This window comes from Rana temporaria, chromosome 5 (assembly GCF_905171775.1).
Source record: "Rana temporaria chromosome 5, aRanTem1.1, whole genome shotgun sequence".
Taxonomy (NCBI): domain Eukaryota; kingdom Metazoa; phylum Chordata; class Amphibia; order Anura; family Ranidae; genus Rana; species Rana temporaria.
In genome coordinates this window covers 32,709,169-32,734,044 of record NC_053493.1, presented here as the reverse complement: position 1 = coordinate 32,734,044, position 24,876 = coordinate 32,709,169, and the positions used below count along the sequence as shown (strand labels likewise).

General features: G+C 45.9%; 1 protein-coding gene across 2 annotated transcripts in view; it reads left to right on the top strand.

The window, feature by feature from the left end:
• VPS50 (VPS50 subunit of EARP/GARPII complex) overlaps positions 1–24,876 on the top strand; it is a 302,084-nt gene that overhangs the window by 79,985 nt on the left and 197,223 nt on the right. For both annotated transcript variants that reach the window (XM_040352336.1, XM_040352337.1), the window contains exon 6: positions 13,025–13,095. In XM_040352336.1, the coding sequence (XP_040208270.1) occupies positions 13,025–13,095 (71 nt within the window). The remainder of the gene's footprint in view (positions 1–13,024; positions 13,096–24,876) is intronic.

The window sequence follows — 24,876 nt, the reverse complement described above, 5'->3', positions numbered from 1 at the left end:
ATATATATATATATATATATATATATATATATATATATATATAATTTTGTTATAAAATTTTGCAAATGGGTATTTCTCTTACCACCTTCCAGGACGGCACCCGAGAGATGATGGCTCCTCCTGCAGGAAACACAATCACATGACAGTTTAAAAGGCCCCGCCCTTCCCCTTGCTCCTCAGTATTGATTGTGTTTCTCCAACACAGCGACACGTTTGTTTTGTTTATGGAAACCTAGAGACCGGGGAGGGTCGAAGGTACCCCTGTGAGACAGGTTTAAGGGAGGCCGGGGAGGGCTGAACTTACCTGTAGACTTCGGTCCAAACTCACAGGTCGCCCTATGGAAGCACCAGTGCTCTGAGCTGCGGGGAGGTGAGCCATCACTGCGTGCTATCGAATCCACCACCATTCGAATCGCCGTTTTCCCGGGTCTCCAGACGTAAAAACGCCGCGCTCCAGGCCTCATTCTGAGACAGGAACTGCATCACAGGAAGTGGGCGGTTCCGGACGGCGTAACCCGGAAGTTCCCAGTGGAGCGAGGAGACAGCGTGGGTGGTGGACGGGTCGGCTTGCGGTGACCAGTACAGGAGTACCGACAGCCAGGACCGAGTCACCCTCCTCATGGAAGAGGACGGAAAGACCGACACGACCGCTGGCAGATCCAGGTCGGGGGGCGGTAAGTACCGATCCCCCTGGAAAGGGAGGGGGGAAGTGGTGAGAGTTCCCAAACTTTTAGGGAACGACCGGAGCAGGATCTGGTCCCTTCTCGTCTACTTCCTCCCCTCCCCAGTACAGCCAGCAGTCTTGGGGAAAGACAATTTAAATGTACATTTCATGTCTTTTCAGAAACCCCCAGCGGACCCCAGGAGGCCTCAGCTCAGTCTCCTTCCGCTACAGGGCATAGTTCCTCTAAAAAATGTGGGAATTGTAGAGAGAAGCTCCCCAAGTCCTACACAAAACCTTTCTGCTACAAATGTATTAATATACTGGCGGGAAAGGAGGCTGCTGCCATGATGAAGAGTTTTCTCTCATCCATGCAAACAGAAATGTTAGCAACAGTCAAAGCCTTTCGGGAGGCAGCCGGGCAGTCGGCACAGACTGAAACAGAGGAACTTACCCCTAAGGAAGGCACTTCCTCTCAGGAGACCCCCTTTTCTAAGGGCCCAAGTGTTTTCTTTACACCCTCACAAAATCCCCCTTTGGGGGAAGCAGATGGTGAAGAGAGTGAGGTAGCCAGTCTACCTAGGTCTAGGCACAGCTCAGGGGAGGTAGATGGAGACTCCATTAGTCAGTCTCAGGAGGACACACGTCCAAGAAAACACCTCTTTGCTGTAGAAGATCTAGAGAGTCTCCTCCAGGCTATCTACGCCACAGAGGAAATTCCTGAGACCCCTAAACCTACCTCAGCACAGGATAAAGTTTATAGGGGCCTGAGTGACGCTCAATCTAAAGTATTCCCCCTGCACAAATCCCTCAAGGAGTTAGTCCTTCAGGAGTGGAGAGACCCTGAAAGGAGAATAATCAAACAAAAAACCTGGAAAAGAAGGTTCCCCTTCTCCCAGGAAGATGAGGAAGTCTTTTTTAAGCTTCCTAGACTTGATGCGGCTTTGTCGCAAGTCACTAAATTGTCTGATCTCTCCTTTGAGGATACAGGTAACATCAAGGATGTGATGGACCGTCGAGCAGAGTCTCTCCTTAGGAAAGCCTGGGAGGCCAATGCGGCAGCACTAAGCCCAGCCTTAGCAGCAGCATGTGTAGCTAGGAATACAGATGTTTGGGTAGAGACACTCACCGACCACCTCGCCCAGAATTCGGAGGCGGAGGAGGTAGTTGAGTCACTTACAGTAGTAAGGAAGGCGATTGCTTACCTAGCAGATGCAGCTACGGAATCTGCAAGGGCAGCAGCCAAGACAGCAGCCCTCATTAACTCTACTAGGAGGGCAGTTTGGATCAAGGCCTGGGAAGGAGATGCTACATCCAAGGGAAAACTCTGTGGCATCCCCTTTCAAGGTTCCCTGTTGTTTGGGAAAGACCTGGATGATGTCCTGGCTAGGTCATCAGAAAAAGGTAAAAAATTCCCAGTTAAACCCAAAAAAGAAGGTTTCAAGAAAACTTTTCGAGGCCCCCAGGGGCAGGGTAGACAAAAAGCCAAAAAGGAACCTTTCAGGCGTTGGAACTTTGGCAAAGGGAACAGGAAGAACAACCTCCTTTTCCCTCCTCCAAAACCCAGCGACAAACCGTCCAAGTGACGACGTAGTCAGAGTGGGGGGTCGACTATCTCAATTCCTTCCCCTATGGGGAAAAAATTTCGAACAGTCATTACATCTGCCAAATAATTCAAAAAGGCTATCGCCTAGAATTTCTGGCTACACCCCCCACCATGATCACCATTACTCACCTTCCCAGGGATACCCTGAAAAGGTCTGCCCTCTTGGAGGGCATACAGGACTTAGCCAAACAACTAGTGGTAGTACCAGTACCAAAAGCTCAGCAGTACCAGGGATTTTATTCCCATATTTTCGTAGTACGGAAACCCTCCGGGAAATACCGTCTAATAGTAAACTTGAGAAACCTGAACAAGTTTCTAGAATACAAAAAGTTTGCTATGGAAAGTATTTATTCGGTAAGAAAGAACCTCCATGAAGGAGGCCTTCTTGGTGACCCTAGATCTCAAAGATGCCTATCTCCACGTGCCAATCCACGTGGATCACCAGGTATATCTGAGGTTTGCGGTCGTGGTGGAAGGAGAAACCTTCCACTGGCAGTTCAGAGCACTACCATTCGGGCTAACCTCCAGCCCAAGGATTTTTACAAAAGTCCTAGCAAAAGCGGTGGCATACCTGCAACCTTCAGGGCATATCCCTTATACCTTATTTAGACGACTTGCTGATTTCAGGAAAATCAGCCGCCCAAGTCACGCTGGATGCCAACAAAGCAATGGCACTCCTAGAGAGCCTAGGGTGGATAATCAACATAGAAAAATCCTCCCTCAACCCAGAACAGGTCAAGACCTTCCTGGGATACGTAGTGGACACCAGGCAGCAGAGACTCTTCTTACCAGAAGAAAAAGTTTTAAAACTAGCCTCAGCAGTCGGGAACCTTATCAAAAACCCCAAACTCTCCAGACGAAATGTTCTGAGAGTTCTAGGCCTGATGTCAGCAAGCATCCCAGCGGTGGTTTGGGCTCAGCTTCATGCAAGGGCATTACACTTCTTCTTCCTGTCCTCATGGGACAAAAGGAAAGAGTCCTTAGATCAGGATATACTACTCACCCCCCAGGTTCTGTCCTCCCTGGAGTGGTGGACATCTCCCCAAAACCTGAGGGGAGGGCGACCGTGGGCTCAGTGGAACCCAGTGAAGGTTACCACGGATGCCAGTTCCTGGGGGTGGGGCGCCCACCTGGAGGGGAAAAAAGCGCAGGGACAATGGGACAGCTCACTAGCTCGCAGGTCATCCAATTACAAAGAACTCAGAGCAGTGGGGGAAGCCTTAATAGCCTTCCAGGAAGACATCAGAGGCAGAGAAGTCCAAGTAAGCTCAGACAACTCTACAGTAGTAGCGTACCTAGGTCACCAGGGAGGGACCAGGTCCAGTCCCCTACTAGAACTTTCCAGGGAAATACTAACCTGGGCAGAAGAAAGAGTACTCTCTATCTCAGCCATATACATAAAGGGGACGAGCAATATAGAAGCAGACTTCCTCAGCCGTCACAAGTTGAGGGAGGAGGAATGGGAACTGAACCCAGAGGTGTTTCAACACCTAGTCCAGTATTTCGGGGAACCGGAAATAGACTTGTTTGCCAACAGACTAAACAGGAAGGTAGAAAGGTATTTCTCGATTTCCTGGGAACTACAGTCGGAAGGTCTGGATGCGCTATCCCAGACCTGGCGCTTCGGGCTGGCCTATGCCTTCCCGCCGGTAGCGCTCATTCCGCGAGTTCTTCAGAAACTCAGCAGGTCTCCAGGCCAGATTCTTCTGATAGCACCATGGTGGCCAAAAAGAACTTGGTTCGCAAACCTAAGAGCCATGGCAATGGTGGAGCCTCTGAAGCTCCCGTACAGGGCAGATCTCCTCAGGCAGGGCCCAGTACTCCATCCAAAGCCGGAATTCTTCCAGCTAGCAGCCTGGTTAGTGAGCGCCAGATTCTAGAACGCAAAGGCTGCTCAGAGAGGGTCATAGATACCCTTCTCATGAGCAGAAAACCAGTAACTCAAAAAATTTACCAAAAGGTATGGAAGACCTTCTGTTCCTGGCGTAAGGAAAGACAGGTAGCTTCAACTTCTATCCCGGTTATCCTGGACTTCCTCCAGGATGGGGTAGATTTAGGATTAAAAGTTAGTACCCTTCGGGTCCAAATAACGGCTCTTTCAGTCTATCTGGATAAAAGATTGGCGAAAGAGGACCTTATAAAACGTTTCTTGTTAGCTAGAGAAAGAATTTCTCCAGTCCAAAAATATAATTGTCCGCCTTGGGACTTAACTAGGGTGTTAGAGGCGTTATCTATACACCCATTCGAACCTCTGGAAGAGGTTCCCCTTAAGTTTCTAACCTTAAAGTTGACTTTTTTGTTAGCCATTACTTCGGCCAGGAGGGTAGGGGATTTGCAGGCGCTATCCATGAAAGAACCCTTCCTGAGGGTACAGCCAGATAGGATCACCCTCAGAGCAGACCCCCTGTACCTGCCGAAGGTGGCATCCCTATTTCATAGGACGCAAGACATACTATTGCCGTCCTTTTGTTCTGAACCAAAGAACGAAAAAGAAAAGAAATTTCATTTGTTAGACGTGAGAAGGTGTCTTCTCATTTATCTAGAGAGAACTAAAAGTTTTAGAAGATCTAACCACCTGCTAGTTCTACACGCTGGGCCCAGGAAGGGACTGCAGGCATCAAAAGCCTCAGTCTCAAGATGGATTAGAGAAGCAATATCCAAAGCCTATGTATGTACTGGAGCAACAGCTCCCAAAAAAATCAAGGCTCACTCTACCAGAGCCATAGCAACTTCCTGGGCTGAGAAAGCAGGGGCCTCCTGGGAACAAATCCGCAGTGCGGCCACCTGGTCCAGCCATCATACATTCCTGAAGCACTACCGTGTGGAAATGTTGTCACAGCAAGACTTAGCCTTTGGTCGAAAGGTGCTACAAGCTGTGGTCCCACCCTGAAGGTAGGCCTGTGTTTATTACTCTATTATCCTCTCGGGTGCCGTCCTGGAAGGTGGTAAGAGAAAACCAACGTTAGACCTACCGGTAACGGTATTTCTATGAACCTTCCAGGACGGCAGGCCTACTTCCCACCCTATGTGGAGGGAAAAAAGGTAAGTACCTATAAGGACTACGTCCCTTGTGAACCAGTTCAGGATTACTCTATTGCATACTGAGGAGCAAGGGGAAGGGCGGGGCCTTTTAAACTGTCATGTGATTGTGTTTCCTGCAGGAGGAGCCATCATCTCTCGGGTGCCGTCCTGGAAGGTTCATAGAAATACCGTTACCGGTAGGTCTAACGTTGGTTTTTTTCTCCTTCATTGATGTACGCGGATGAGGCTGTACTGATGGGCTGCACTAATGGACACTGATGGGTACCGATAAGGCGGCACTGATAGGCGGCACTGATAGCTGGCATTGATAGGTGGCACTGGTGGGCACTGAGAAGTGGCACTAATAGGGGGCATTGATAGGTGGCACTGATAGCTGGCAGTGATGGGCACTGTAGGACATACATTGTATTTGGGTACAGCGTCACACGATTGTGCAATTGTCAGTTAAAGTAACAGTGCTGTATCGCAAAAAATGGCCTGGTCATAAAGGGGGAGTAAATCTTAAAGAGCTGAAGTGGTTAAAGTTGCCCATAGATGGATAGAATTTCAAATAAAAATTCTTAGGAAAAGTGTTAAGAAAATTTGTACGAAAATTCTCAAAACTTTTAAGTGGTTGTTAAACTTTCACAGCGTAATACCATCCCCTCTGTGTCCTAATCCTGTGTGAGTGATTTATAAAAAAAAAAAAAAGCCTGCTATACCTCATGTCACAGCTCTTAGTGATCACATGATCGACACGGGTCTCTTCTCTCCCCGTCTGACAGAGGCAGAGGGGATGGTATGAAGATGTGAAAGTTATTTGAGCACCAGGAGTTGCGGGGGCGGGCACTATCATGAGCTGACAGGCAGAGAGGGGAGGAGGACAGAGGAGCAGAGAGGAGAACGATAGCGGAGCTGCAGATGATGGAGGAACGTAAACTGACCAGGGTGTCTGAGCTCAACAGCTATGATATACCGTGGTCAGTTTAAAAAATGGGAGGGCATAGGCAGGTAGGATCAGCCAGGTGTTGCAGGGGGCCAAATGACACAGCACAAGACCAATAATATTCCCTAACTATAAAAATAAACTATGTATATATAAAATTAATATGTGTATGTGTGTGTATATACCCTGTTTCCCCAAAAAATAAGACCTACCCTGAAAATAAGACCTAGCGTTATTTTCCAGGAGGGTTGCAATATAAGCCCTACCCCGAAAATAAGCCCTAGTTAAAAATGCTTGTAAAATCCTATAATCCACTCTATTACAGTAGTTTATAATGTACAATGTGTGTGTTTCTGTAATATAATTGCGGGGAAGAGAGCTCTGGTGGGTAACAGAAGTGCAGAGCGGCGCTATAACGAAGGTATTTGGCACAATTATATTACAGGAACACACACATTGTACATTATATAATACTGTAATAGAGTGGATTATAGAATTTTACAAGCATTTTAACTCGGTTCACACTGGGGATTCCTGACAGGCAGGGAGGGAGAGGGGGAGAGAAGACAGCACATTACATGGTAAGACCTACCCTGAAAATAAGCCCTACTGTGTCTTTTGTTGGCATAATTAATATAAGACCCAGGCTTATTTTCGGGGAAACACGGTATATATATATACCAACAATATTTAAAGTGCAGAAACCAAAAAATATCACCCGACTGGTGAATTTTAAGCCAAGTGAAATAAACAAACAATTCCATACATATATCATAAACACATAAGTCCATATAGAAACAAATCAGTGGATGGAAATAAAATGTCCATATAAGTGTAGTGAATAAATACAGGTGCTCAAAGTAATCTTCAATTTGCACTGTGCAAGAGAGGGTTTCCACCTTCACCAATTAAGGTACACCAAAAACGTGTTTACAGGATGGCACCTTACCACATGGCGTTGACCTATTTACTTAAAAAGAGGTCAATAGTAGCTTTGTGTCACAATGGACAAACTTGGGCAGCTGGGTTCCTTTTGATTGAGCCTGACTTGGACGTCATTTAGCGTAACAAAGAGAAGAAAAAACCACCATAGTGTAATTCCATTTAATAAAAAACATTAAAAATACAGAGGCTGTGTGGCTTAAAGGTCGTGAAAGATGGATCCTCGCTGGGGAAGCTGGCGTGCGTTCCACCTCTGGCGTCAGAGAACCAGCGGGACCGGAAGTTGATAGCTGTGCGTGCCCCAGAAGATTGCAGAGACGGAGTGGCTGCCTAGGGGAGAGGAGGAGTCACCTAGGTGACCCGCAGGCGGGAGGAGGAAGTGGGACAGAAAGTCCCTCTCTAAAGTAGTCGCCCCCCCCCCCAAACAATTACATGCCAAATATGGCATGTAAGGGGGGGGGGGGAGTGCTTTAAAGTAGAAGTTCAGCTTTTTGCTAGAATTTTGCTTTAAAGTCAGGACTCTCTGGAGCCTGGACCAGCTAAGTGATGTCAGCTGACAGCGGACTTTAGTCTGCTGTCGGCTGAATACGGGTCACATGAGTGGAGAACGAAGTGCAGTCCTGTGACCTATAGGAGAAGTATGGCTAAAAGAGCTTTGGTCCTAATTCTTTAGCTGTGTTGTTCTTTCAAGCAGTGGTTTGGTGATTAATTGGTTCCAGAGCATGCAGGGTTGCTGATTAGTAAATCAACCCCATAGTGTTGGGCTTCCACTCTGCACTGCAAGTGCACTTGAAAGTGCAGTTACTATAGATCTGAGGTGAAGCTCTGAATTGAGGGGAAGCTCTGCTGATGTTATCATCCAATCATGTAGAAGCAAAAATGCTGTTTTTTTATTTTCCTTGCATGTCCCCCCTCGGATCTACAGCGACTGCACTTCCAAGTGCACTTGTAATGCAAAGTGGATTTGCCTTTAGTAAATACCGTATTTATCGGCGTATACCGCGCACTTTTTTGCCCTGAAAATCAGGGCAAAATCGTGGGTGCGCGATATACGCCGATACCCGCGCCGAGTTTGAATACTGTGCCGGCATATACCAAGCGCAGTACACTCGTGAATAGTCGGGCAGGCTCGGCTCCTCTCGCGCTCACGTCCTGGACGTACAGGACGTGAGCGCGAGAGTAGCCGAGCCTGCCTGACTATACACGAGTGTACTGCGCTCGGTATATGCCGGCGCAGTATTCAAACTCGGCGCGGAGATCGAGCGGGGAGGACGCCGAAGCCGCAGACGGACGCCACACAAGACACCAAAACTAAGTACAAAAATCCTTTTTTCCACAGGAATGCGGGTCCACTTTAGGGGTGCACGCTATACGCCGGAGCGCGCAATACCCCGATAAATACGGTAACCAATGGGCTGATTTGTTGACTGCTTCTGTGTAACTGAACATCCATGTGAGTTGTGTCTGGGAGGATTTGTCTCGTCCCATCCAGCTTTGTGTGTGTAATTCAGTCTTCTACTTTTCAGGTCAAGTAGGAATACAAAACTATATTAAGCCCTTAAAAAAAAAGAATGGTGCTGATAAGTGTAATTTGTCTTTCTTGTTTTGGCCTTTTTACAATATTAGCCCATCACAGACACTTATGTGGGAGACTTAATGGAGGGTTTAATGGGCACTTTATCTGACAGCTGCATGTCCATCATGTCTCACTTTCACACTTAAGATAAAAGCTGCATTTTATACCTCTCACTTGCCAGGAACGGATCTAACAGGACAGACACTTAAAGTATAACTAAAGGCAAAACTTTATTTTTTACTTTTAGACAGTGGAGAGGGATTAGAACACCTGTCAGGTTTGTATTGCTGTCTGTATCCCAGGTATGGAGATTTCTCTTTGTCCTGTTTACCATTATCATTGAAAGTAAAAGAAAACCTCACATTTTGGGTTGTCCCCAGAAAAGTAATCGAGAGGAAATCTTCCAATAGGGACACTAGTTTTGGTGACCTGGGGGGCAAAGGAATTCCCTTAAAGTGTTACTAAACCCAGGGCCCTGCATTCACTATATCTGGTCTCCCACAGTAAACAGAACATGGAAATGCAGTTATTTTAGTAAATATAAACTGCGAAATTCCTTTTCTCATCCGCAGTATATAGCATCTCTAAGTGTCTGGTTAAAGCTTGTAGGAGGAATTTTCATTCTGCTCTGACTGTCCTATCAGGCTGTAGGACCCCCGACCCTCTGTCTGGACAGTGCTGATTGGCCCTGTGCTGATCACATAAACTCTGCCAAGAAAAAAAAAAAAAACTCTCTAGCAATACACACCAAACTGAGCATGTGCAGCCTGACTCCAGTGACTCTGACTTAACAGGACATGTTTTGGAGACAATGCAAGAAGGGGAGGATCTGTGCATCTAAACAATGCAGAGGATTAACCCCCTAGGTTCCATAGTGAGTATAACAAGCATGCTTCACTGCATATACAGACTGATTTTACAGTTGTGGGTTTAGTAACCCTTTAATTTGTAGGGATTTTCTCTCACTTCCTCTTTTAGCAATGGGACAGGAAGTGAAGGAAAATCTCTGCAATGGGATACAGATGGCAAAACAAAATCTGACAGCAGTTATGCTAGTCGTACACTCTACCAAAAATCGTCCGAACGAACCTTCGGGCGTGAGCGCAAGCGATATTGCCATCATGTAATGACTGATAAATCGTTCAGTGGACAAAAATAAAAAAAACAATTGGTTAGTTTTTTTTTTTTTTTTTACATATACCTAGTGCAGAAAGTTCGGACGGGAAACACATTAACCTTCCGATTTATCGTTTGTTCGGCAGAAAATTTTCAAAACTTGTTCTTCGTTTTTTTTCGGCTCAAAAACTTCCCGATTATCGATTTTGTGCCCATTAACTATTTGAAAAACAAACGAACTGTCTGAACGACCAAATTTCGTCCGATTTTTGGTATAGTGTATGGCCAGCATTAGTCTATCCAAAATCGGGGAAAAAAAAGTTTTGCCTATACAGTGGAACCTTGGATTGCGAGTAATGCGGTTAACGAGCGCTTCGCAATACGAGCAATGTATTTTCCTAAAATCCTAACTCGGTTTGCGAGTGTAGTCTCGCAAAATGAGCAGGATTCAGACCAAAGCAGTGTGCAGTACCGAGTTTGGCCTTAGGTGGTGGGGGGCGCCATAGCCGAACGGCGCCGATCGGCGCGTTTGGAAAGGCCAAGGACAGTTCAATTGACCTCGGAAAGGCTCGGGAACGGAGTCTCTTTCCGAGGTTTGCTGAGGTCAGTCGAACCGTCCTCGGGCCTTTCCGGACGTTTGCGAGGCCCTGCAGTTGCTCGATTGGTCTATGTAGTGTGTTGGTCCATTTTTTCTATCTCCGCCTTTAAATTGAAAGATAAGTACATCTACACTTTAAGTAACAGGTGTCAAACACAAGGCCCGGGGGCTGAATCTGGCCCGCCAGGCCATTTCATGTGGCCCTCTCACCTCTCCTGCAGCTATGGCACCTCCCTCATCTCCGTCCCCACCATGTTTTAGCAGTCGGCAGCAGAGAGGAGGACAGAACTCCTCCGCCGGATCTTACTCTTATCTGTGCAGCCGCACAGAGGCTCATCTCCAATCTCCTTCCCCCTACTGTCTCAGCAGTCAGTTGGAGAGAGGAGGACAGAACTGCTCCTAGAAATCCTGTGCCTCTCTGGGACCCCCCTAGTCTCCGCCTCTCCTGGTCTCTGCACTCAGAAGACTCTGGCAGCTGACTCCAGCCTTCCTCTGGTCCTCCTCCAGACCCTGCACTTTCTGTTTCCCAGCTTCTTCCTGGCAGCAGCACATGGTAAGGGGAGTGCATTGTGATGTAGGAAGGCAAGTTTAGGTAATGTGGACTAGTTTTCCAGTGTTCAAACCCTGCTCCACTCTGAACAAGCTTCTCCTCGCCCCCGCTTGGGGATGGTGTCTGGAAACAGAAGTCTATGTAATGGCTTTATTTAGGAGCCTCCCCCTCCCCTAGATCCAGATGGCTAATGTGGATTTAGCATTAAAGTGGTGGTAAACCCACTTAAAAAAACGAACACCTGCAGGACAAAGGCATAATGAGCTAGTATGCATAGTATGCAAAAACCGATAGTGAAAATGACAGTTTAAAAATGTGTGTGTGTGTGTGTGTGTGTGTGTATATATATATATATATGTATATATATATATATATGTATATATATATGTATATATATATATATATATATATATATATATATATATATATATATATATATATATATATATAAATTAGTGCTGTCAAGCGATTAAAATTTCTAATCGCGATTAATCGCATTAATGTCAGTTAACTCACGATTAATCGCGCGATTAAGGAGGTTCACCCTTTAAAACATATTTTTTTTTGTTTTCTTATTTTTTTTTTTTTTTTTATAATATTAAATTGTGGTTTTTTTTTTTTTACATTTTGATCACTTTTATTGCTGTCACAAGGAATGTAAACATCCCTTGTGACAGTAATAGGTGGTGACAGGTACTCTTTATGGAGGGATCGGGGGTCTAAAAGACCTCCGAGCCCTCCTTTGCACTTCAAAGTATTCAGATCGCCGAAAACGGCGATTCTGAATACTGTGTACTTTTTTAAATCCGGCGCCATTGGCAGCCGAGAAACCCGGAAGTGACGTCATGACGCCGCTTCCGTGGTTTCAATGCGGAGACTGAATCAAAGCGGTTTACGGCTTAGTGTCCGTCTCCGCCTGAACACAGAACGCGGCGGATGGAGGATCGGGTCTCCCGGTGGGACGGGAGGCCCGGTCAGAGCGGCGAAAGGCGGAGGGGGGGGGGGGGGGGGCCCCCTCCGGCATAACAACCGAGCGGCTTTTAGCCGCATCGGTTGTTATGTTTGGATAGCCGATCGCCCGCTCTAAATAACGGTACCGGGATGATGCCTGCGGCTGCAGGCATCATCCCGGTATAACCCCCGAACGTTAATCGCGTGATAAAAAAATTTACGGCGTTAACATGGGTTTGTGTTAACGCCGTTAATAACGCGTTTAACTGACAGCACTAATATATATAAATTGTACTATATTCAACATTTTATCTAATATCACCAGTTTAAATTAATATGAATTTATTGTTGGCCATTATTGGCACCTTTAATGCAAGAAAGATCAAGAAAAATGCAGTCTGCAGTCTCTGACCATCTCTTGTATCATGTCTGCAAACTCTTACTTAAACACAATGCTATTAGTATTAGCAACATTTTCATTTAGTGCACCTCTAGCAGACATGATGCAGGAGATCAATGCAGCCTCTCACCAGTGCCCCTCACGCAGCCTCTCACCAGTGCCCGTCACGCAGCCTCTCACCAGTGCCCGTCACGCAGCCTCTCACCAGTGCTCGTGGATGCAGCTTGCTTTTGCCCAGATCAGAGCGGCGATCTCCCTGTGTCAGGGAGCTGAATTGCCCGGGCCGCAGTAATGTCCCGCCTCCTGTTAACATGTCACACTGATTCAATGTCCCGACATTGGATCAGTGTGCCGTCAATCACAGTAGGCGGAACGTTGTTATTACGGCCGGACAATTTAGCTCCCTGACACAGGGAGATCGCCGCTCTGCAAGGAGGGGAGGACAGGACCTTGAGCCAGGATGACACCCCGCAATTGACGGCACCCGGCGGCACGGCTAACGCTACTGCGTGATTTTCAGCAATATTTTCCTTTTTTGGCAATGTGTCGAAAACACAATTTTTGGCCTATATGTTTCGTTTTTTTTTGTTTGTTTTGTTTTTGGATTTAGATATGCTTCAACTCTGAGTCATCAGTAAATCATTTTTGTTTCTGCAGGAGCTGGAGCGAGTTACATCTCTACAGACGAGTCTTCAACTTGCTGCTGTTATATGTTCTAATGGAAGGAGGTAAGGAGGAGAACACGTACAGTGGATATGTGTGGGCGTACGTGCGTAAGCGTCCGTTTGTGTATACCCCTGTATATCGCTCTTCATCTTTTTCCACTTGGGAGGTGATGGGTTTTGGCAGCACAGCCTAGAAATAGAATACAGCTGGGATCATCTGTACACTGTCACTGACAGAGATTTTTGGATCTATGGTATGGTTGGGAAAAATTGGAGATATTTGACAAGCGACAATATGGTACACACGATCGGATTGTCATTGGACAAAGCGTAGGACTTTTGCCTGAAGGGCGTTAGCCAGGAATTTGTCTTGCATACAAACGGCAAAGAATTGTTGGTCAACAATAGGGATGAGCTTTATGTTCGAGTCAAACAGTTGCTGTTTGCCGAACAGCGAACAATTTGGGGTGTTCGCGGCAAATTTGAAAAGCCGTGGAACACCCTTTAAAAGTCTATGGGCGAAATCTAAAGTGCTAATTTTGAAGGCTAATATGCAAGTTATTGTCTTAAAAAGTGTTTGGGGACCCGGGTCCTGCACCAGGGGACATGCATCAATGCAAAAAAAAGTTTTAAAAACTGCAGTTTTTCTGGGAGCAGTGATTTTAATAATGCTTAAAGTGAAACAATAAAAGTGAAATATTCCTTTAAATTTTGTACCTGGGGGGTGTCGATAGTATGCCTGTAAAGTAGCGCATGTTTCCCGTGTTTATAACAGTCTCTGCACAAAATGAAATTTCTAAAGGAAAAGTCATTTAAAACTTCTCACGGCTATAATGAATTGTCGGGTCCCGGCAATACAGATCAAAGTCATTAAAAAATAAAAAAATAAAATGCGTGGGGGTCCCCCTAAATTCCATTACCAGGCCCTTCAGGTCTGATATGGATATTAAGGGGAACCCAAGTCAAATAAAAAAATGCCATGGGGTTCCCCCCAAAAATCCATACCAGACCCTTTAACAAAGGGGACCTCCAGATCCCCCCCCCCCCCATGTGAATTGGTACGGGGTACATTGTTCCCTTACCATTTCACAAAAAAAAAGTGTGAAAATGTTAAAAATGACAGACGGCTTGGGACAAGTCCCTTTATTAAGAAAAAAAAAAAAAAGATTCCAGCAATGTCAGTCTCGATGTCCGGCGTTGTAATCCATTCTCGATGTCCAGCGATGTTCCATTCTCCAGCGAGGAACGACGCACAATCCTGCCCGCATCGGAGGCACCCGGACGAATGACGCGCAAGCTGTCTGACAGATCTTTTATAACCCGTGACCCCGCCCCCTCTGGCGTGTCGCAGGAAACCCCCGTTGCATCATGGGGGTTAATCGTACATGTCATGGATGGCCCCGCCCTCGGTTAAAAAAGTATTGTCAAATGGCTTGTGCGTCGATCCTCGCTGGAGAATGGAACATCGCTAGAGAATGGAACATCGCATGGATTACAACTCCGGACATCGAGACTGACATCTCTGAAATCATTTTTTTAAACAAAGGACTTCTTACCAATTCACATGGGGGGGACGGGATCTAGAGGTCCCCTTTGTTAAAGGGGGCTTCCAGATTCCGATAAGCCCCCCCGCCCGCAGACCCCCACAACCTCCAGACATCCTCCCCATGTTGATGGCATGTGGCCTCGTCCCCCCCTCTTTCCTGAGGCCTGCCAGATTGCGTGCTCGGATAAGGGGTCTGGTATGGATTTTGGGGGGAAACCCCATGCCATTTTTTTTTTTTTAACTATGATGCAGGGTTCCCCTTAAAATCCATACCAGACCTGACTAAGGCCTTATATGCTGAAACGCGCCAACTATTTTTATTTACGTTTGTCCACTGTGGCTTGTTAACCACTTAAGACCCGGACCTTTAGGCAGCTAAAGGACCCGCCAGTTTGCGATTCGGCACTGCGTCGCTTTAACTGACAATTGCGCAGTCGTGCGACGTGGCTCCCAAACAAAATTGGCGTCCTTTTTTTCCCAGAAATAGAGCTTTCTTTTGGTGGTATTTGATCACCTCTGCAGTTTTTTTATTTTTTGCGCTATAAACAAAAATAGAGCGACAATTTTGAAAAAAATTCAATATTTTTAACTTTTTGCTATAATAAATATCCCCCAAAAATATATAAAAAAAATGTTTTTCTCAGTTTAGGCCGATACGTATTCTTCTACCTATTGTTGGTAAAAAAAAATCGCAATAAGCGTTTATCGGTTGGTTTGCGCAAAATTTATAGCATTTACAAAATAGGGGATAGTTTATTGCATTTTTATAATTTTTTTTTTTTTTTTACTACTAATGGCGGCGATCAGCGATTTTTTCCGTGACTGTGACATTATGGTGGACACTTTGGACAATTTTGACACATTTTTGGGACCATTGTCATTTTCACAGCAAAAAATGCATTAAAAATGCATTGTTTACTGTGAAAATTACAATTGCAGTTTGGGAGTTAACCACAAGGGGGCGCTGAAGGGGTTATGTGTGACCTCATGTCTATTTCTAACTGTAGGGGGGTGAGGCTGTAGGTGTGAAGTCATCGATTGTGTTTCCCTATAAAAGGGAACACACGATCGATCACGGCGCCACAGTGAAGAACTCCATTTAGTCCGCCATTTAGGGATCCCTGCTCTAAAGCTTTGTGAATTATGCCTTTTTGGTCTCAAAAAAAGCTGTTGGTATAATGGTATGTGTTGTGTACCGGAAGCAGTTTTAAGAAGTGGTCAAATGATGTTCTGTTCTAATAGGCAACCGACATTTGCATTCTCCTTTCTGCCTTCTGCAGTCAGTTGACCAGCGTGGTTGGGGGTCGGCAGCATAGACGGCTCATGCTTCAGAAAATGTTCTACATTGTTTTTTTCTGCATTGGAAGTGACAGCTTTTTCAGAAAACAATATTTTTTTCCTCCCCCTATAGTTGTCTTAACAGTTTAATCCACTTCATGTTCCCAAGTATCTATTTTACATTTCGTCTGCTAAGAGTGAGAAGACTTTTCGGTGAAGAGATGCTGCTGCCCCTGTAATTTCCCGCAGAACACTTTATACTAAATATAATAATTACAGCATTTCTTCCTTTTGGCAGGGATATGGATTTTCCCTCTTAGTTTCTATTTCATTTGTGACTTAGATGCGTTTTGAATAGGAAATGCAATATCTCTTGACAAGTAACTGAGCTGAAACCACCGCTCTCTCTGGTTTTGCTGGTAAATTGACGACATTTAAGATTGACGCAGACCCCAATGTCCGTAGACATCGCTTCTTTATGTGTTCTTAAAGGGCAGCCGCAGGGCACAGTAACACGATTTATTTAGCCCACTGATATCTGGACAGATAAATCGGTAAATTTGTGTTTGGGAAATTAATATTTCTAAGTATCAGAATTACCGTATTTGCCGGCGTATAAGACGACTGGGTTTTGGGATATACTCGCCGTATAAGACTACCACCTTCCTTCTAGTCTTTTTGAGGGGTAGCTGACAGAAACAGGCTTTTTTCAAATCTCACTGTGCCATTACATTACATGCCCCACTGTGCCATTACATTACATGCCCCACTGTGCCATTACATTACATGCCCCACTGTGCCATTACATTACATGCCCCACTGTGCCATTACATGCCCCACTGTGCCATTACATTACATGCCCCACTGTGCCATTACATTACATGCCCCACTGTGCCATTACATTACATGCCCCACTGTGCCATTACATTACATGCCCCACTGTGCCATTACATGCCCCACTGTGCCATTATATTTCATGGCCCACTGTGCCATTACATTACATGCCCCCACTGTGCCATTACATTACATGCCCCCACTGTGCCATTACATTGCATGCCCCCACTGTGCCATTACATTGCATGCCCCCACTGTGCCATTACATTGCATGCCCCCACTGTGCCATTACATTGCATGCCCCCACTGTGCCATTACATTGCATGCCCCCACTGTGCCATTACATTGCATGCCCCCACTGTGCCATTACATTGCATGCCCCCACTGTGCCATTACATTACATGCCCCCACTGTGCCATTACATTACATGCCCCCACTGTGCCATTACATTACATGCCCCCACTGTGCCATTACATTACATGCCCCCACTGTGCCATTACATTACATGCCCCCACTGTGCCATTACATCACATGCCCCCACTGTGCCATCACTTGCCCCCACAGTGCCATCACTTGCCCCCACTGTGCCATCACTTGCCCCCACTGTGCCATCACTTGCCCCCACTGTGCCATCACTTGCCCCCACTGTGCCATCACTTGCCCCCACTGTGCCATCACTTGCCCCCACTGTGCCATCACTTGCCCCCACTGTGCCATCACTTGCCCCCACTGTGCCATCACTTTCCCCCACTTTCCCCCCCACTTTCCCCCACTTTCCCCCCCACTTTCCCCCACTTTCCCCCCCACTTTCCCCCACTTTCCCCCCCACTTTCCCCCCCACTGTGCCATCACTTGCCCCCACTTTCCCCCCCACTGTGCCATCACTCACGTTTTGCAGCTTCTGGCTTCCAGGCCGGTGACAGTCTCCGTCTGCTGCGAGCGTCCATGATTTGAAAGCCACGCCTTCTTCTCAGACTGTCCTGTGATAGGCCGAACACAAATCTTCCCAGCAGCGCCTCTGTTCTGTGTTCCGCCTATCACGGATGTCCTCTCGTCCGAGGATGAGAAGGCATCCGTGATAGGCGGAACACTGAACAGAGGCGCTGCTGGGAAGATTTGTGTTCCGCCTATCACAGGACAGTCTGAGAAGAAGGCGCGGCTTTCAAATCATGGATGCCCGCAGCAGCACGGAGAGAGCGCCGCAAATTTAAGGCGGCGTATCGTATTTACGCTACGCCGCCTTAAGTCAGAGAGGCAAGTACTGTATTCACAAAGCACTTGCCTCCTAACTTACGGCGGCGTAGCGTAAATGGAGCCGGCGTAAGAGCGCCTAATTCAAATTAGGATAATGGGGTGTGTTTTATGTTAATGGTAGGGTGACCCGACGTGATTGACGTTTTTTTTTACGAACGGCGCATGCGCCGTCCGTGTACATATCCCAGTGTGCATTGCTCCAAAGTACGCCGCAAGGACGTATTGGTGTCAACGTGAACGTAAATTACGTCCAGTCCTATTCACGGACGACTTGCGCAAACGACGTAAAATTTAAAATTTTCAACGCGGGAACGACGGCCATACTTAACATTGGCTAGTCCAGCTATTTGATGGAATAACTTTACGCCTGAAAACGTATCTTTACTGCGACGGGCGCAAGTACGTTCGTGAACAGGCGTATCTAGTCATTTACATATTCTACGCCAAACTCAACGGAAGCGACACCTAGCGGCCAGCCTAAATATTGCACCCTAAGATACGACGGCGCAGGCTGTCGTATCTTAGCTAGGTTTAAATGTATCTCAGTTTGAGAATACACTTAAGCTTACGACGGCGCAGATTCAGAGTTATGTCGGCGTATCTACTGATACGCCGGCGTAACTCTCTCTGAATCTGGCCAACTGAGTTGTTTCACTTCAGATTGCAGCATCTATATTATATACACGTTTTTAGTTCACTCATTCAAATTCGCTTTGACCAGCGCTTAAGACCACTACATATTTACCAATGTATGAACAGCGATTTGTCATTTCCCTATGTCAGTCCACCCCCCCCCCTACAGTTAGAAAACACCCAGGGAACATACTTAACCCCTTCCCCGCCCCCTAGTGTTAACCCCTTTACTGCCAGTGGCATTTTTATAGTAATCCAATGCATTTTTATAGCACTGATCGCTATAAAAATGCCAAGGGTCCCAAAAATGTGTCAAAAGTGTCCGAAGTGTCCACCACAATGTCGCAGTACCGAAAAAAAATAATCGCTGATCGCCGCCATTACTAGTAAAATAAAAAAATAAAAATACCCCCTATTTTGTAAACGCTATAACTTTTGCGCAAACCAATCAATAAACGCTTATTGCAATTTTTTTTTACGAAAAATATGTAGAAGAATACATATCGGCCTAAACTGATGAAAAAAAAATTTATATATATTTTTGGGGATATTTATTACAGCAAAAAGTAAAAAATATTCATATTTTTTCAAAATTGTCGCTCTATTTTTGTTTATAGCGCAAAAACAAAAAACCGCAGAGGTGATTAAATACCACCAAAAGAAAGCTCTATTTGTGGGGAAAAAAGGACGCCAATTTTGTTTGGGAGCCACGTCGCACGACCGCGCAATTGTCAGTTAAAGCGACGCAGTGCCGAATCGCAAAAAGTGCTCTGGTCTTTGACCAGCAATATGGTCCGGGGGGTTAAGTGGTTAAGGTGTCCTTCTTTCTTGAACAGAGTAAAGATTTGGGGAGCAGGACAGGCAAATATAAACCCTCTTTTGCAGACCCTAATTTCTCTGTCAAGATTGATGGCGCAACTATCAGCCCTAACTATCAGCCTAGGTGTAATCCTGGACTCTGAACTCTACTTTCAGGCCCACATCCAATCACTGTCTAAATCTTGCTGCCTCAATCTCTGCAACATCTCCAACATACGCCCCTTTCTAACAGAGACCCCAAAAAGCTCCTAGTTCAACTTCTGGTCATTGCTCACCATGACTACTGCAACTCCCTTCTCATTGGCTTACCTTTTATATAGGCTACACCCCCCCCCCCCCCCCCCAGACCATCATGAATGCTTCTGCCAGACACATCCACCTTACCAACTGTTCAGTGACTGCTACTCCTCTCTGATAATCCCTCCACTTGCTTCCGCTCACCCAACAAATGAAATTCAAGATACTAACAATAACTTACATAGCCATCCACAACTCGAAATACCAACCAAATTATTCTCTTCATTCCTCCCAAGACTCCCTGCTCTCTAGATCCCTCGTCACCTCCTCCCATGCTCTCCTCCAGGACTTTTTCAGAGCCTCTCCCATCCTATGGAATTCCCCTACCCCAATCTGTCCAACTTTCTTCTACCCTGCTTTTAGACAATCCCGAAAAACCTATCCTGCCCACACCTAACAACTGTACTTTTATTTTCTCCATCAGCTCATTCCTTACAGCTATTACCTTGTGTAACACTTGACTCTCCCTTCTAGATTGTAAGCTCTAAAGAGCAGGGCCCTCTGATTCCTCCTGTATTGAATTGTATTGTAATTGTACGGTCTGCCCTCATGTTGTAAAGTGCTGCGCAAACTTTTGGCACTACATAAATCCTGTATAATAACAATAATCATGTTTGTTAATATGTTTTGACACCAAATTATCCCAAACATGTTATAATGTCACTATATATATATATATGCCAAATTGTGTAAACCAGTTTCCGATATACGTCGGCAGAATGGAATGGCTGCACAAAGGGACGTACCTCTATGTCCCCTTTAAATTGCAGCATAATGGGCGCTCGCACCTGCTGCGAGCCTCGTGACCGTTCCCGCCGGACCCGCGGACTCGATGTCTGCCGTTGTCCCGCGATCGTGTCACAGAGCTGCAGAACAGGGAGGTGCCTATGTAAACAACCTATGTAAACCAGGCATTTCCCTGTTCTGCCTTGTGACAGGACACCAATCTACTGCTCCCTGTCATCTGGAGCAGTGATCACTGTCGTGTCACTTGTAGCCACGCCCCCCACAGTAAGAATAACTCCCTAGGACACACTCAACCCCTTCCCCGCCCCCTAGTGTTTAAGCCCTTCCCTGCCAGTGTCATTTACACAGTAATCCGTGCATTTTTATAGAACTGATTGCTGTATAAATGACGATGGTCCCAAAATAGCATCAAAAGTGTCCAATGTGTCGGCCATAATGTCACAGTCATGATCGCCATTACTGGTAAAAAAAATAAATACAAAAAATATTAATAAAAATTACATAAATCTATCCCCTATTTTGTAGACGCTATAACTTTTGCGCAAACCAATCAATATATGCTTATTGCGTTTTTATTTATTTTTTGCCAAAAATGTGTAGAATACGTATCGGCCTAAACTGAGGAAAAAAAATATTTTTGGGGGATATTTATGCAAAAAGTAAAAAATATTGGGGTAGATTCAGAGAGAATTTACGCCGGCGTATCTATAGATACGCCGCGTAAATTCAAATCTGCGCCGGCGTATCTTCTTTCTGTATTCAGAAAGCAAGATACGCCGACATTAGTCTAAGATACGACTGGCATAAGTCTCTTACGCCGTCGTATCTTAGGGTGCATTCTCACGCTGGCCGCTAGGTGGCGCTCCCGTAGTTTTCGGAGTAGATTATGCAAATTACCTAGTTACGCCGATTCACAAACATACGTGCGCCCGGCGGTAGTTTTTTACGTCGTTTGCGCAAGTCGTTTTCGGCATAACGTTGCTCCTGCTATTAGGAGGCGCCGCCAATGTTAAGTATGGACGTCGTTCCCGCTTCGAAATTTAAATTTTTTACGTTGTTTGCGAATAGGGCTGGACGTAATTTATGGTTAACGTTGAAACCAATACGTCGTTGCGGCGTACTTGAGAGCAATGCACGCTGGGATGTGTACACGGACGGCGCATGCGCCGTTCGTAAAACACGTCAATCACGTCAGGTCATAACACATTAGCATAAAACACGCCCCCCCTTCCACATTTGAATTACGCGGGCTTTCGCTGGCCCCATTTACGCTACACCGCCGCAACTTACGGAGCAAGTGCTTTGTGAATACTGCACTTGCTCCTGTACGTTGCGTCGGCGTAGCGTAAATACAATACGCTGCGCCGCCGTAACATAAAGCGCAGCTACCTGAATCTACCCCATTGCTTTTTTTTTTTAAATTGTCGTTTTTTTTCTTTTTTTGTTTATAGCGCACAAAAAAAAAAAAACGCAAAAAGAAAGCTCTAATTGTGGGGGAAAAAAAGGACGTAAATTTTGTTTGGGTACAATGTCGCACGACCGCACAATTGTCAGTTGAAGAGACGCAGTGCACGAATTTCAAAAAATTCTCTGGTCAGGAAGGGGGGTAAATTCTTCCGGGGCTGAAGTGGTTATCATGCAAATAATAGCAAAATAGTTCTTACTATATTACAATATAAAACTTAAACGTGTACATTTTCAGCTTGAATGTTCTATTGATGTCTTGATTAACAGATGAAGAATCTGGGTCATTGTGGAAATCGAATTAATGCCCAGGGAAGATTTTTCTGATCTAACGGGTCTCTCAGGCTGATGGATTGGGCAATCGTTTGAGATGTAAATTTCAGGATGCCCGCTAATGAGCAGAAAATCTAGGCAAGCTTTTATTGAATCTACACTGCGGGAATTGGAGCGCTGCTGAAGCCTTTCATCAATAAAGCTGCATTTGTTTTAGGCTGGCGTGATTCTCAGCGTTTCATATAAAGTCCAGAAGGATTACAGTGTGCCTAACAATAGCGCATCCTCAGTCCCCAAACAGAGATAGAGAAATGTGAATGAAATAACTGATTTACTGACTTACTGACTGATGTCCATTTAACTTCTCTCTGTATAATACAGCGTCCTGCAGACTTCTAGTGAAATTGAAACCTCAAACACCTCATGGTATGAATCCTGTGCAATAAATGGATTCAAAAATATAATCTAATAGCTGGATTCAGGATGGCGAGCGCATAGTTGCGGCGGCGTAGCGTATGGCATTTACACTACACCGCCGTAATTTTATTTATTTTTCTTCTTTAAGTGTATTTTGTGCGTGTACTCGAGAGGAGCCGGACTGCAGGAGTTGGGAGTAGGCAGGCCTCCCCCAGAGGCAATCTGCCACCTTTCTCCATGCCCCGGGTGGCAATGGCGGGTGTGTGAGGGGGTCCTCCCACACAGCCCGCCCTATCTGCTCCGCTTTGAAGCCCAATGGGGCAGAGGGACTCCCTATAAGGGAGTGAGAGGATCTAGCCCGCTCAACCAGCCCCGTTAGTCCTTCGCCTCTCTTTTTAGAGACCGCGTGGTCAAAGTGCGTGCATGTTAACCCAATTTCGAGTGCGTGTAAGTGTGGCGTTTTTTTTTTGTGGGAGGGGGGTGGGCGTCTGAAGCGCAGGCTTACCTCGCATAGCCGGGCTGAGACCACCAAACTCAATTCACATGTAGCTGAGACCGGGATCCGAACCCCTAACTGCAGAGGTGAATGGCTTATCAGCGCAGTGCCAATCGCGTTGAGCCACCGCAGCTCCACATGATTCACAAAGTACTTGCTTGCTAAGTTACGGCGGCGTAGCGTAAATCGGGCGGGCGTAAGGGCGCCCAATTCAAATTCGGCTAAAGGGGCATGTTTTATGTTAATGGGGCTTGACCTGACGTGATTGACGTATTTTATGAACGGCGCATGCGCCATCCGTGTACATATCCCAGTGTGCATTGCGGCAATGTACGCCGCACGGTCCTATTGGTTTCGACGTGGACGTAAATGACGTAAATCCCTATTCACGGACAAACAACGTAACATTTTCGAATTTCGACACGGGAACGGCGGCCATACTTAACATTACTATTCCAGCTATTTGATGGAATAACTTTTAGGCCTGATAATGCGTTACGTAAACGGCGTATCTGTACTGCGTCGGCCGGGCGTACGTTCGTGAATAGGCGTATCTAGTGATTTACATATTCTACGCTGACCGCAATGGAAGCACCACCTAGCGGTCAGCCTAAAAATTACACTTTAGGATACGACGGTGTAAGACACTTACGCCGCTCGTATCGGAGCCTAATTTAAGCGTATCTGGTTACCAGAATACGCTTAAATTAGCGCCAGCGCAAATTCAGACTTAGGCTGGCGTATCTACTGATGTATAGATCCACCCACAGAATCTGCAGTTTTTCAGTTCTTATAACAGACAGAGGGGAGACATTTGACAGGTGAGGATACATGCAGGAGGCATCTATATCCCTATAGATCAGCACTATGGCAGTAGTTTAGAAAGGATGAGAGCGGCTTTACATCCACTTTAAATACATGTGACCTGTAAATAAACACTTGAATGAAGGATGGAACAAAAATTGCAAATATTTGATGATCAATCAAAAGTCCTAGCGAAAGTATCTCTTCAGTGCAGAATATTCTTCTAAGTGCTGTCAACAATGAATGCCTTCACCAGCTGAACAAATGATCACCCAAAGTGCTCCTCCGTAAGTGGGTTCTGCTTACCAGATATTGGTGACCTCTTTACTTTTGTTTATTAAAAGTCAACAGCTACAAAAAATGTATCTGCTGACTTTTAATAAACCGACACTTACCTGTTCCATGGTCCAGCAATGCGGCCGTCCGGAACGTCGCTCCTTTCCCCACTCCTCTCCACCGGTGCCATCATAGCCACTTTTGGCTTCAAGGCCGGGCACGCACTGCGTATGCGCGAGTCACGCTGTGCGTTCCCAGTGGACAGGCAATCTTCAAGTCCCAGAAGATTGCCGAGAGGGAAGAGCCGCCTAGTAGGAGAGGAGTCACCTAGGCAGGAGGAAGTGGGACAGGAAGTCCCCTTCAAAATTATGCACCACCCCCCCAAACAAAAAAAAATGATATGTGGCATGTAATGGGGCGAGGACTACTTAAAGCGGAAGTTCCACTTTTGGGGTCTAAGACGCTTTTGGCAAGATAATACTTGCTGCAGGGATGGAAACTGTAGAAGTATAAAAACCATTCCTCCGACAGAGATCATAGATGGGATATGCGTAAACAATATAAAGGAACCAATAGTGTAATACTATTTATTTAAAAAAAAAAAAAATGTGCCAAATGGCTGCTTACATATGTGGTGCCTTAGCACCAAACGGCCTTACTCAAAATATGGACGATGCCCTCGAGGCCGCAGACGAGGGAGAATCCT